This window comes from Eleutherodactylus coqui, chromosome 2, assembly GCF_035609145.1.
Source record: "Eleutherodactylus coqui strain aEleCoq1 chromosome 2, aEleCoq1.hap1, whole genome shotgun sequence".
Lineage (NCBI taxonomy): Eukaryota > Metazoa > Chordata > Amphibia > Anura > Eleutherodactylidae > Eleutherodactylus > Eleutherodactylus coqui.
Genome location: NC_089838.1, coordinates 58,025,400 through 58,040,749, shown reverse-complemented (window position 1 = coordinate 58,040,749; position 15,350 = coordinate 58,025,400). Strand labels below are relative to the sequence as shown.

The window sequence follows — 15,350 nt, the reverse complement described above, 5'->3', positions numbered from 1 at the left end:
CCCCCCTGTACCCTCACTCATTTTTCCATCCTTTGAAGTACATATGCTACGGCTTTTCCGTCCGCTGTCCATGCGAGTAGCAGTTATCTACCGCCCCCCAGGTGCTCCTCGCCTGTTTTTGGACCACTTTGCTGCCTGGCTCCCCCACTTCCTATCCTGCGAAATTCCAACCCTCATCTTAGGTGATTTTAACATCCCCACTAATGACCCTATCTCCCCATCTGCCTCTAAGCTTCTTTCGCTCACCTCCTCCCTTGGTCTCTCTCAACTCACAGCCTCTCCCACTCACAGGGATGGCAACACTCTTGATCTGGTCTTCTTCCGTTTCTGCTCTGTTTCCAACTTCACTAACTCCCCTCTCCCGCTCTCGGATCATAACTTCCTCTCTTTCTCTGTCACGCTCCTTACCATCTCTCCAGACCCACCTACCTACAGTACCTACAGGAACCTTAAGGCCATTCACACCCAGGACTTTGCTGAATCCCTACAGTCCTCTCTGTCCCCCATCTCTCTCCTCTCCTGCCCCAACCTGGCTGCCGCTCACTACAACACCACTCTCAAACATGCCCTGGATGAAGCGGCGCCCCCCAGAACCCGAGCCATTCGATGTAGAACACAGCAACCCTGGCTCACACCTCAAACACGCTTCATCCGGCGGTGCTCTAGAAGTGCTGAACGGCTGTGGAGGAAATCTCAAACGTCTGCAGACTTCCTCCACTACAAATTCATGCTCAGAACCTACAACCTCGCCCTCCACCATGCCAAACAAGTCTACTTCACCTCTCTAGTCTCCTCATTATCGCACAACCCTAAACGGCTCTTTGATACTTTTCACTCCCTTCTCAGCCCAAAACCACAGCCCCCAGTGACGGATCTCAGTGCTGAAGAGCTGGCTGCTTACTTCAAAAAGAAAATAGACGACATCCGTCAGGAAATAACTTCCCAATCCCAGACTAGCCCTGACCCTAGTCTTGTCAGCACTGCATCTAGCTCCTGCTCACTGTCTGTACTCAGACCAGCGACAGAGGAAGAAGTCTCCAAATTGCTCTTCTCTGCTCGCCCCACCACCTGCGACCCTCTCCCCTCACACCTCCTCCGTTCCTTCTCCCCAGTGGTCATCTCCCATCTCACCACTATATTCAACCTCTATCTGACCTCTGGCATCTTTCCCTCTTCTTTCAAACACGCCATCATATCCCCACTGCTAAAGAAACCGACTCTGGACGCGACCGATGCTGCCAACTACCGACCCATCTCAAACCTCCCCTTCCTCTCCAAACTACTAGAACGCCTGATTTACTCCCGCCTTGTAAGCTATTTATCAGAGAACTCTCTCCTAGACCCCCTACAGTCTGGCTTCCGACCTCAACACTCGACAGAAACTGCCCTTACTAGGGTATCCAATGACCTACTGACAGCCAAATCGAGGGGCGATTACTCCCTACTGATCCTCCTCGACCTTTCTGCAGCGTTTGACACTGTTGACCACAAACTCCTCCTCAGTATGCTACGCTCCATTGGCCTAAAGGACACTGCCCTCTCCTGGTTCTCCTCTTACCTATCGGACCGCTCTTTCAGTGTCTCCTTTGCTGGCTCTACCTCCCCTCCTCTTCCCCTTGCTGTTGGGGTCCCCCAGGGCTCGGTCCTTGGCCCCCTTCTCTTCTCTATCTACACAGCCCCTATTGGACAAACCATCAGGAGTTTTGGCCTCCAATACCACCTGTACGCTGATGACACCCAGCTATACACCTCTGCCCGTGACATCTCTGCACCCTTCCTCCAAAACATCACCGACTGTCTGTCCGCTGTCTCTAACACTATGTCCTCTCTCTACCTAAAACTAAACCTCTCTAAAACTGACTTACTGGTATTTCCGCCCTCCACTAACCGACCTCATCCTGACATCTCCATCTCAGTGTGTGGCGCCACCATAACTCCTAGACAACACGCCCGCTGCCTTGGGGTCATATTTGACTCTGATCTCTCTTTTGCCCCCTACATCCAATCTCTGGCCCGAACATGTCAGCTGCACCTCAAGAACATCGCAAGAATCCGCTCTTTTCTCACTGTGGAGACGTTAAAAACGCTTATTGTCGCCCTCATCCACTCCCGGTTCGATTACTGCAACTCGTTGCTGATCGGCCTCCCCTGCACCAGACTCTACCCTCTCCAGTCCATCCTGAATGCGGCAGCCAGGCTCATCTTCCTGTCCAGCCGCTACTCGGACGCCTCTGCCCTGTGCCAGTCACTGCACTGGCTGTCCATTAAATACAGAATTCAATTCAAACTCGCTACCTTCATCCACAAAGCCCTCCACAGTGCAGCACCACCCTATATCGCCTCCCTTATCTCAATCCATCAACCAGCCCGGGCTCTCCGCTCTGCTAATGAAACCAGACCGAGTGCCCCTTTCATTCGAACTTCTCATTCCCGCCTCCATGACTTCTCCAGAGCAGCACCTGTCCTCTGGAACGCACTACCAAAGGCTACCCGAGCAATCCAGGATTCGCAGAACTTCAGGCGTGCTCTAAAAACGCACCTCTTCAGGGAGGCATACCGCATTCCCTAAGAAAAAAACCTCTCTGTACTCCGCCTGATAACATGCTCCCTGACCTACTGACTGCAATCCCTGCTAGCCATCATAAACCGCTCCTGCAGTCACACCGTTTCTGCCGTCACATGGCTAAATGTCTGACCATTGTCTATGTGTATAACATCGCTCACACTTCGCCATACCGTGCACATCTCCAGCCCCTTTACCCTCTGTATCACCCCATTACTTGTAGTATGTAAGCTCGTTGGAGCAGGACCCTCACCCCTATTGTTTCCATCAACTGATTACTATATGTAACCGTGGTTCTGTAATGTTTGTATTTTGTCTTTCTGTATTCCCCCCTGTCTATGTAAGCGCTGCGGAATATGTTGGCGCTATACAAATAAAGTTTATTATTATTATTATTATTATTATTATCTGCTGGGGGAAGTAGTCCTAATTAATACGCAGCTAAGCGTTACAGCAGGCTTGCGCAAAATTGTTTCCTGGATCTGCTGTCTCTGTTACATGATCGCCGTCATCCCGCCAGAGGGAAAGAGTATACATAATATTATACGCTGCCTACAGTATCTGTCTGCTGTATCAGCTCAGCATTTAAAAAAAATAGAAGCAAACTACTTAAGGCCTACTACTGGTCTTTGGCCACTTGACTGCTTCTGCGCTGTGAATTCCACTAGCTCAGTCATACGCACCTACGTCTCACTACAGGCGTGCGCAAAATTGTTTCCTGGCTCTGCTGTGCGTTCCGTAAGGGAAGTCAGCCTCCAACCACAGGCCAATAAGCAGCACATTTAATTACAGCGTTCTGTTTCTGCACTACTGGTAATACAGCATGCTGAGGGGTAGGGGTAGGCCTAGAGGACGTGGACGCGGGCGAGGACGCGGAGGCCCAAGTCAGGGTGTGGGCACAGGCCGAGCAGGTGTATCGCAGCCGACTGCTGCGGGATTAGGAGAGAGGCACGTTTCTGGCGTCCCCACATTCATCTCACAATTAATGGGTCCACGCGGTAGACCTTTATTAGAAAATGAGCAGTGTGAGCAGCTCCTGTCGTGGATGGCAGAAAGTGCATTCAGCAATCTATCGACCACCCAGAATTCTGCGCCGTCCACTGCTGCAACTCTGAATCCTTTGGTTGCTGCTCCTCCTTAGTCCCAGCCTCCTCACTCCATTACAATGACACATTCTGAGGAGCAGGCAGATTCCCAGGAACTGTTCTCGGGCCGCTGCCCAGAATGGGCAGCAATGGTTCCGAATCCTCTCCCACTGGAGGAGTTTGTCGTGACCGATGCCCAACCTTTGGAAAGTTCCCGGGGTCCAGGGGATGAGGCTGGGGACTTCCGGCAACTGTCAAGAGCTTTCAGTGGGTGAGGAGGACGATGACGATGAGACACAGTTGTCTATCACTCAGGTAGTAGTAATTGGAGTAAGTCCGAGGGAGGAGCGCATAGAGGATTCGGAGGAAGAGCAGCAGGACGATGAGGTGACTGACCCCACCTGGTTTGCTACGCCTACTGAGGACAGGTCTTCAGAGGGGGAGGCAAGTGCAGCAGCAGGGCAGGTTGTAAGAGGCAGTGCGGTGGCCAGGGGTAGAGGCAGGGCCAGACCGAATAATCCACCAACTGTTTCCCAAAGCACCCCCTCGCGCCATGCCGAGGTGCTCAAAGGTCTGGCAGTTTTTCACTGAGAGTGCAGACAACCGACGAACAGTGGTGTGCAACCTTTGTCGCGCCAAGATGAGCCGGGGAGCCACCACCACCAGCTTCACCACTACCAGCATGCGCAGACATATGATGGCCAAGCACCCCACAAGGTGGGACGAAGGCCATTCACCGCCTCCGGTTTGCACCACTGCCTCTCCCCCTGTGCCCCAACCTGCCACTGAGATCCAACCCCCCTCTCAGGACACAGGCACTACCGTCTCCTGGCCTGCACCCACACCCTCACCTCCGCTGTGCTCGGCCCCATCCACCAATGTCTCTCAGCGCACCGTCCAGCCGTCGCTAGCGCAAGTGTTGGAGCGCAAGCACGCCGCCACACACCCGCACGCTCAAGCGTTAAACATGCACATAGCCAAATTTATCAGCCTGGAGATGCTGCCGTATAGGCTTGTGGAAACGGAGGCTTTCAAAGGTATGATGGCGGCGGCCCCGCGCTAGTCAGTTCCCAGTCGCCACTACTTTTCCCGATGTGCCGTCCCAGCCCTGCACGACCACGTCTCCCGCAACATTGTACGCGCCCTCACCAACGCGGTTACTGGCAAGGTCCACTTAACAACGGACACATGAACAAGCACAGGCGGGCAGGGCCACTATATCTCCCTGACGGCACATTGGGTGAATTTAGTGGAGGCTGGGACCGAGTCAGAGCCTGGGACCGCTCATGTCCTACCCACCCCCAGAATTGCGGGCCCAAGCTCGGTGCTGGTATCTGCGGCGGTGTATGCTTCCTCCACTAAGCCACCCTCCTCCTCCACCTCCTATGCAACCTCTGTCTCGCAATCAAGATGTGTCAGCAGCACGTTGCCAGCAGTTGGTGTCGCGCGGCATGGCAGCACAGCGGTGGGCAAGCGTCAGCAGGCCGTGCTGAAACTTCTCAGCTTAGGAGAGAAGAGGCACACGGCCCACGAACTGCTGAAGGGTCTGACAGAGCAGACCGACCGCTGGCTTGCACCGCTGAGCCTCCAACCGGGCATGGTCGTGTGTGACAACGGCCGTAACCTGGTGGCGGCTCTGCAGCTCGGCAGCCTCACGCACGTGCCATGCCTGGCCCACGTCTTTAATTTGGTGGTTCAGCGCTTTCTTAAAAGCTACCCACGCTTCTCAGACCTGCTCGGAAAGGTGCGCCGGCTCTGCGCACATTTCCGCAAGTCCCACACGGACGCTGCCACCCTGCGCACCCTGCAACATCAGTTTAATCTGCCAGTGCACCGACTGCTGTGCGACGTGCCCACACTGTGGAACTCTACGCTCCACATGTTGGCCAGGCTCTATGAGCAGCGTAGAGCTATAGTGGAATACCCACTCCAACATGGGCGGCGCAGTGGGAGTTAGCCTCCTCAATTCTTTACAGAAGAGTGGGCCTGCTTGGCAGACATCTGCCAGGTCCTTGGAAACTTTGAGGAGTCTACCCAGATGGTGAGCAGCGATGCTGCAATCATTAGCGTCACCATTCCTCTGCTATGCCTCTTGAGAAGTTTCCCGCAAAGCATAAAGGCCTGTGACTATTTATAAAAAACCGCGGTCTGACTGGGGCATGCAGACACCTTGACAGAATGAATAGTGTGTGGCACATAGGTTCCCCATTGCTATGCCCACGTGTGCAGCTCCTGATGGCGGTGGCACAGGATTATATTTCTCATTGCTTCTGTACAGCATTGTGGGCTATCGCCCCGCCCCTTTTAAAGAGGGTCGCTGCCTAGCCACGCCAACCCTCTGCAGTGTGTGCCTGCGGTTCCTCCTCATGGCAGACGCACTTATAAATAGACATGAGGGTGGTGTGGCATGAGTGCAGCTGAAGGCTGCGCAGGGACACTTTAGTGCGCTGTGGACACTGCGTCGTGCGGGGGGGGGGGGGGGGGGGGAGGGCTTGGGCAGCATGTAACCCAGAAGAAGTGGCAGCGGAATGTCATGCAGGCAGTGATTGTGCTTTGTTGGAGGTAGTGTGGTGCTTAGCTAAGGTATGCATTGCTAATGAGGGCTTTTCAGAAGTAAAATTTGTTGGGAGGGGAGGGGCACTCTTGCCGCTATTGTGGCTTAATAGTGGGACCTGGGAACTTGAGCTGCAGCCCAACATGTAGCCCCTCGTGTGCCCTATCCGTTGCTGTGTCGTTCCCATCACTTTCTTGAATTGCCCAGATTTTCACAAATGTAAACCTTAGCGAGCATCGGCGATATACAAAAATGCTCGAGTCGCCCATTGACTTCATTGGGGTTCGTTACTCGAAACGAACCCTCGAGCATCGCGAAAATTTCCCGAGTAACGAGCACCCGAACATTTTGGTGCTCGCTCATCTCTACTAGGGACTATGAAGATATATCCACCCCTCCCCCCAAAAAAACAAACAAAAAAAATGTGTGTATGTGTATATATCTGCAAACCTTATAAGTCATTATAGCAGATTTACCTCCAGGGATCGCAGGTGCTATCTAATTGCATTCGTTCGCATTCATTGCTTTTTGCAATTCCGCCCAGATCACCACAAGGACTTCCTTCAGCCACGTCCCATTTGTAGAAAAAATGAATGGACACATATTTTTGGCTCCCCGTTTTTCTAACATATTTTGTCCACTTCTACACAAGCACTTAGCGCTGCATGGCGATTTCTCACACACTTGCGGTCCTGTAGGTCACTAGCATAAAGGCCTGGGTAGATGGGGCCCAAGGCACACACAAGGGAATAGCTCAGCCTCTTCCATCCCGGGGCTCCTTGTAGGACCAGGCACAGTTCTCCTAATCACTCCAACTCTCTCAGATCTCCCCAGCCTAAGAACGAAGACCTCTTGCATACACCTTGCAATCACATTTATATCACATGACACACCACAAGATACATTTTCCAGCCATAACCCAGATGTTAACCCATTCAGTGCAATACACATCAAATGCACACACATTGAAGACATTGACAACACTATTGTACAAATTCATACTTATAAAGGGGCCCCGTTAACTCTGGGCCACTACAACAGTGTCCTCATACAATTATGGTGCTTCTACTGTGCCCTCAGAGTGTCCCACTATGCCTCCATATTAAAGTATAGCCCCACTGTGCCCCATACTGTATTGAGGTTTTTACTGTGCTCCTATACTGTAATAGCAACCCCATACTGTAATAGGGTCCCTACTATGACTCCATACTGTATAAGCATCCCTATCTGTTCCTCATACTGTAACATAGTAACATAGTATGTAAGGCTGAATGAAGACAATGTCCATCTAGTCCAGCCTGTCTATCCTACTGAGTTGATCCAGAGGAAGGCAAAAAACCCCAAGGCCAGAAGCCAATTAGCCCTTTTGGGGAAAAAATTCCTTCCCGACTCCCTAATGGCAATCAGACTAATCCCTGGATCAACCCCTAATAGTTCCTACCTTCCTATATACCCAGATTGACACTTAACCTAAGATTTATATCCTGTAATATCCTTCCTCTCCAGAAAGACATCTAGCCCCCTTTTAAACTCCTCTATGGATTTTGCCATCACCACTTCCTCCAGTAGAGAGTTCCACAGTCTAACTGCTCTTACAGTAAAGAATCCCCTTCTATGTTGGTGATGAAACCTACTTTCCTCTAATCGTAGCGGATGTCCTCTTGTTACCGTCATGGTCCTGGGTGTAAACAGATCTTGGGAGAGATCCTTGTATTGTCCCCTCATGTACTTATACATGGTTATTTGATCGCCTCTTAACCCCTTCCAATCCACTGTCTGACCTCTGAAGACATTATGATTTAGGGCTGTACAGCTCCGATGTTGGAAGACATCCGTCGGGGTTCTCTTACAGTATATTGCCAGCCTCTCTGCTGTTGGAGCCTATCCAACGTGTCACCTCATACAGTACTGGCTTTAGCCAGCAGATAGCGCCATTGTATAACGGCAGAAAAAGACTAAGCCCCCTAGGAAAACCAGGATATAAATTGGATTGGTAAGGGTTAACCTTTTTTCTAGAGTAAATAGTCCCAATTTGGATAGCCCCTCTGGGTATTCCAGTCCCGTCAACACATGGTTATATCTATGTGAAAAAGTGTTTGTGCGTATATATGTGTGCCTATGTGTTTCTAAGCTGTGCTACTGTGTGTGCATGTAAAGCATATCATTGTAAATATGGCTCTAGTTTACGATTGTGTGTGCAAATGTGTACAAATGTTTGGGGAATTTATCGTATGCCGGTAATTTAGCTTAAAAAAAAAATCTGAAAATCTGATAACAGAAATCTAGACTATGCGACAAAAAAAGGTGGTTGTAACTATATGTCAGTTATGTGCTGTTTTTGATGGATCCAGGTATTTTTGCTTGTTTTTTTAACAGTAGTAGAGGATATGTTATTCTGATAAATATATATATATATATATATATATATATATATATATAAAGCTGAAAGCCCTCACTGACTGACTGACTCGCCAAAAGTTCTCTAACTTCCCGATGTCGTAGAAACATGAAATTTGGCGCAAGCATAGATTATCTCCAAAATAGGAAAATAAATTGGGTCCCAACTCGATTATTCAATTCTAGCGCAAAAGAATTGGCGTCGAAATTTAACGTACATAATCTAAATCACTCACTTCCCAATGTCATAGAAACGGGAAATTTGGCACGAGCATTGATTATGTCATAAATAGGAAAAGATAATGGGTCCCAACTTGATTGTTCAATTCTATGCGCAAAAGAATTAGCGTCCAAATTTTACGTGCGGAATGTAATTTTCTCACTTTCCGGTGTCATAGAAACGTGAAATTTGGCACGAGCATTGATTATGTCATAAATAGGAAAACGAATGGGTCCCAACTCGATTATTCAATTCTAGCGCAAAAGAATTGGCGTCGAAATTTTACGTGCGGAATGTAATTTTCTCACTTTCCGGTGTCATAGAAACGGGAAATTTGGCACGAGCATTGGTTATGTCATATTTAGGAAAAGCTAATGGGTCCCAACTCGATAATTCAATTCTAGCGCAAAAGAATTAGCGTCCAAATTTTACGTGCGGGATGTAATTTTCTCACTTTCCGGTGTCATAGAAACGGGAAATTTGGCACGAGCATTGATTATGTCATAAATAGGAAAAGCTAATGGGTCCCAACTCCATTATTCAATTCTAGCACAAAAGAATTGGCGTCGAAATTTTACGTGCGGAATGTAATTTTTTCACTTTCCGGTGTCATAGAAACAGGAAATTTGGCACGAGCATTGATTATGTCATAAATAGTAAAAGCTAATGGGTCCCAACTCCATTATTCAATTCTATGCGCAAAAGAATTAGCGTCCAAATTTTACGTACAGAATCTAATTTTCTCACTTTCCGGTGTCATAGAAAACGGGAAATTTGGCACGAGCATTGATTATGTCATAAATAGGAAAAGCTAATGGGTCCCAACTCGATTATTCAATTCTATGCGCAAAAGAATTAGCGTCCAAATTTTACGTGCGGTATGTAATTTTCTCACTTTCCGGTGTCATAGAAACGGGAAATTTGGCACGAGCATTGATTATGTCATAAATAGGAAAAGCTAATGGGTCCCAACTCCATTATTCAATTCTATGCGCAAAAGAATTAGCGTCCAAATTTTACGTACATAATCCAAATCTCTCACTTCCCAATGTCATAGAAACATGAAATTTGGCACAAGCATTGATTGTGTCATTAATATGAAAAGTTAATAGGTCCCAACTCGATTATTCCATTCTAAGCGCAAAAGAATTAGTGTCCAAATTTTATGTCTGCAATCTAATTCTCTCACTTCCTGATGTCATTTTATATGAAGGAAACGTCGCATGGTTACCTCCACGTGGTGTTTCCTGGGTAACGCAGAGAACTATGCAAAATGGTGAACATATGTTTTTCCTCAGTATCTCTAAAGTAACCACGACTTCATAAGATTTTCTGTGTGAACACCAGATAAACACCACTACCAAATTAACTCGGGTGAAGCCGGGTATATCAGCTAGTCAAATATAAAGTTATTTCTGGTAGAATATGTATGTAGTATTTTTTTTTCTTTTAAGGTATCTATGTGTCAAGTTTGGTTCTGTTACTGTATCTAATTAGTAAGTCTGGTTGTAGGTTCTCAGTTCTTATAGTTTGTATGAACAGTAATCTTGGTTCTGGTACAGTACCTATGTAGTGAATTTAGTTCAATTATCTGATCTATGCAGTAAACTTGGTTCTAGTACTGTATCCATGACTTAGTTCGTCCCTGATTGTAGAGCCCTTGCAATCTCACCCATGTCCTGATGCCTAAGAAGGTCTAAAAGGTCTCTTTATCCCAGAAGGCTTTGTTACAGGTTTTACATTAGAACCCAGAAGACTCAAAATCACACTGAAAAATTATTTAAAATGTTGGAGAAAATTAACATTTTATAATTTATTTTCATATAAATTGGCCTTATAATTTATTTTTAGAAACTTTTCATTGCACTTTAAAATATTTTTATATTAAAATTTCTAAGAACCAAATATTTGGTGTAATCAGTGAGTCATAACCAAAGTATTGCGAGACGGACAATTACAATTCTGCCTCTGAAAAAGTCTTAAGAGTGATGAGTGCGGCATTGTGCTCATATTTAGCGTGTTAGTCATCACTGACTATTGAGATGGAGCATTTAGGCTGAAAACGTAAGCAGATAAACCGAAGCAGCTGCCTAGGATAACTAACCCATAACTCAATCATTGTTCTCGGCCTCTCAAGAAGAATGAAAATGTTCCACAGGGAAAGTCTATTGTATTTGTCTTGGATATAATGATGGGGAAGCGAGTGGGTTATGAGTGCAGTCAGACGGCCTGATAGAAAGTTTTAAAGCACTTGAGTCATGACAAGTTTAATGCAAGAGTTTTATTCTTCTACCGTGCATTTACTTCCATTCTATAAGTGTATTTTATTGGAGGGGTTGTCTGACCACTTTTTCGTTGATGACCTATGTAGTGGCCCAGAACATATATTCCTGGCCCCTCCATAAATGTCATGCATGTAATATCTTGTGTAGATGCACTGTGCAGAAACTGTCTAGTCATTTCTTATGTGTATTGCACAGCTGCAGCAAATGAAGAGTTAGGGTGAATGCAGATGGGTGGAAGTTCAGCGGCGAGATTTCCTGCAGAATTTCCACCCGTGCACGTTGCCATAGGATTGCTGTGCGATCACCTCATCCCCCACCACTCCCGTTTGGTCGATGCCCAATCCCTCACTGCTCTCATCATCCTGCTGCAGCAGCAATTGCTTCCTGATGTAAAGATATGTGACTGCTGGAGCTAATCATTGGCAAACGTGAGAAGTGATTGACTGCAGTGGTCACATGACCCTGGTGGCGGTGACGTCATCACTGCAGAAAGCAAAGGGGGTTGAATGGCTACTGATGGAATGGGAGCAGCATAACCCATTTAATGCAGGCCACATTATTCTTTCTGGCAAAGAATTCCATAAACTAACAGAACCGTGTTGAAACAAAGATCTATTGGTTCAATTAAGGAAATATTCCATCCTCATTCTGTCCAGGGGTTCCATTTAACTTCCCTTTTCCGGGATTCTGGCAGAACCGCTGACGTAAATTGCCGGCCGTGTTTAATCAGGACCAGGGTCCTGATCCGATTCATCATGGCATCAGCCACAGCCCATGTGATGCATACATCAGTTCATACGCAGTGTCATTCAGGAGTTGGACTCGAACCTGAGCACTTTATTGCTGGTGTGTGGATGGATTGGTCATCTGGGAGGCATTAGTCCCAGCCAACCAATCAGTGCCTGTCTGTACACATTGCTTCTGGCTCCTATTTATTAAGGATGCCAGTTTTACATCTCGTCTGAAGTGGTTTCTGGTCAAGTTGGTAGCTCTTGTCCTGTTCCACGATCAGATAAGTCTGTTTGGTGTTAAGGATATCTGGGGTGCTGAAACCTCTATCTCCTGACTGTTATCCTACTAGAAAGAATCAGAGTCACCCCAGGTTCCTGATATAGGGTAAATCTCATTCGAGCGAGTACTCTGCTTTTAGATCGGGTCTCATTGCGCTGCGGAATAAGTTGGCGCTATACAAATAATAACAATAATAATAATTATTACCATTGTGTTAGTAGGTTAGGGTCAGATTTCCCATTTCTTCAATTCTTGTTTTTGTTATAAATATTTTGAGTTCTCCACTTAGGAATATGGTGTGTACATCCGTCCTTCTAGGACAAAAAATTACGTCTGATCCAAACAAAATATGTCAATTGTTTGCCAACTCCTATTTGACATGACTAATCCAGAAACATGCACACTTGAACAAGAGTTGTGGGGCCTCCGTTCACAAAAGATGACCGGTCAATACTGTCGAGTTTGGGATGACTTTTGTTTTTAATGCACATGAATTTTTTTTAAGCACATGACCAGCTTTAGACATGTTCAGCAAATTTACCGATGGTATGAAGGCAGCAGATCCCCAGATGCCCTGAATTAAGGACATCTGGCATGAGGTCAGTCTTTGCACCTATCGGACTCTGAGCTCAAATAACTATGCACGCAAACGCATAGAGCCATGGGCATGCTCAACAGTTCTGATCCATGGAAGTCCACATAGTATGTTAGGCTGAATGAGGACAATGTCAATCTAGTTCAGCCTCTTTCAACCTTCCCCCGTTGGTCCGAAGAAAGGCAAAAAAAAACAAGAGCCAATTGAGCTAATTTGGAGGAGAAAATTCCTTCCCTACTCCATATGGCAGTCAGAATAATCCCTAGGTTAACGTTTGCGTTCCTACCTAACTCCAAGACCCAGATCAACAACCTTGCTGGTTATTTAATATTTATATCCTGTAATATTGTAGCACTCTAAAAAGATGCCTAGTCCCCTCTTAAACTCCACTATGGATTTTGCCATCACCATGTCCTCAGGCAGGGAGTTCCACAGTCTCACTGCTTTTACAGTAAAGAACCCCCTTCTGTATTAGTGATGGCACATCTAAGCAGGAAATCCATTTCTTAAGTGATTGTACAGTATAGTCTACTTACATGTAATGAATCTGAAAATCTACGTTTCTGTTGCAGTCTTTCTTCATTATAGAGTGTCAAGCGGAACGTACCTCATTCATGTCATCTAACATTACACAACCTCTTTGTTTTAGGACCACTGATGGTCATTGTTGAATTCTGCAAGTATGGAAACCTTTCCAATTACTTGAGGACCAAACGTGATGGATTCATTCCTTACCGGGTACGGAGAGTTCTCCTGTTGTACTATCATTTATGTTCACCATCCTATGGTTCAGGCTCAGATCTAATCTCCTTATATTCTGCTTTTAAGTGCACTGGTTCTTCATGAGAAACAATCTACTAATTGGCAGGGGAAGGATGATTAAAGAAATAGGCTGATTGTTTCTTTTTCCCTAACAATGTAGATATGATATTGGTGATCTCAAGTTAACTCTTACTTACTGATACTGCAACATAATGAAACCATTTTAACACTTACAGGAGAGATCACCACGATCCCGTAGTCAGGTCCGATCCATGGTGGAAGCCGTCATAGCAGACAGGATGAGCAGAGAAGGAGCCAATGAAGAAGTCATCTTTGGCCGGCTCATGATGACCAAGAACCAGAGTCAACGGACCACAGAGTGTAAGGAGATACTTTGATTTCCTGTATAGCTAATGTCAGCAATTATTATACACTAATTGGCCACTTTATTAGAGCCCCTGGCCCTTTCACGATTGGAGCTTCCCTGCATGGAAATTAGTCCCATGACCCCAGAGTGCAGCATAAAATCATGTGATTCTTTTTTCTGTGGATCAGTTACAGTGTGAAACCACATCCAAAAAACATCCAGCAAAAAGGGTCCTGTGGACAGAAACAACTAGTCTCTGAAAGGGGTCAGAGGAGGATATCAGGAATCTTTCTGAGGAACAGGCCCTGCACAGACAAGAGCAGCTGAATACAATGCTGGTGCTCCAACTAACATCTCCGAATGCATAACTTGTTGTTCCTTAGCACAGATTGGTTATAACAGCAGACGACCAGTTTCAGTGCCATGGTGTGTAAGAGAAACAGAAAGACAAGACTCCAGCAGGCAAAAGAGCACAAAAATTGTATCGCTGAGCAGTGAAAAACATCACCTGGCCAGATGAATTCAGATTTCTGTTGTCCCGTGCTAATGGGTGGTCAGAATTTGGTGCAAGCAGCATGAATTGATGACCCCTTTCTGTCAGCTGGTCAGAACGTGCCAATCTGCGGAAACTACAAGAAGCTTCTTGTCAATATGGCAAATATTTTTGTAGAAAGAGTTCATCACCTATTGGAATCTAAACCACCTTGTATTGCTGCGGTTCTGAAGTCCAAAAGAGGTCCAATCCTCTACTAGATGGGGGTCTCTAATAAAGTGGCCATTTATAGTATATACAACGGTGCATACCTAGCTAGTATTTTTTCTTGCTCATTTATACAGCTCCTACAAATTCTGCAGCGCTGTACAAAAGATTGCCATCACTTACATCCATTCCTATTCCCATTAAGACTCACGTGAATTTTACTAAGAAGCATAATGGCAAAAGGCCTCTAATTATATGAGTTGGGCCCTTTTTCTGTATTGATGAGTTGATGGCGCCCCCAGTGTACGATTTTGAAATCAACCAAAGTTCTTTGCTATACCAATACCTCATGTACAATTGCAACTTATCATAAGTGAGTGATGCATCTAATTATGTATTAATCATACTCCTTAATGTGTCCTTCACGCAGTGAAAGACTTGTGGCAGAGTCCTCTTACGATGGAAGATCTGATATGCTATAGTTTCCAGGTGGCTCGTGGAATGGAGTTCTTATCATCTAGAAAGGTAAAAATAAACTTATTTAGGGCTTATTCACTGGAGTGGAGAGAGGCTGTGAGGGGGAGGTAAGGGGGAAGACAGCTCAGATGGTAGCGTATATCGGCCAGCTGTGAAAATTAGCCCTTAGGATGCACATAATTATCTAAGGATCAAGCTAGAGATGAGCGAGCGTACTCGCTAAGGCAAACTACTCGAGCGAGTATTGCCTTATGCGAGTACCTGCCCGTTCGTCTCTAAAGATTCGGGTGCCGGCGGGGGGCGGGAAGCGGTGGGGGAGAGCGAGGAGGAACGG

General features: G+C 46.5%; 1 protein-coding gene across 1 annotated transcript in view; it reads left to right on the top strand.

Annotated features, from left to right (window-relative positions):
- FLT4 (fms related receptor tyrosine kinase 4) overlaps positions 1-15,350 on the top strand; it is a 354,573-nt gene that overhangs the window by 299,244 nt on the left and 39,979 nt on the right. The window contains exons 20-22 of the mRNA XM_066591022.1: positions 13,360-13,448; positions 13,709-13,853; positions 14,970-15,064. Coding sequence (XP_066447119.1) covers positions 13,360-13,448; positions 13,709-13,853; positions 14,970-15,064 — 329 coding nt within the window. The remainder of the gene's footprint in view (positions 1-13,359; positions 13,449-13,708; positions 13,854-14,969; positions 15,065-15,350) is intronic.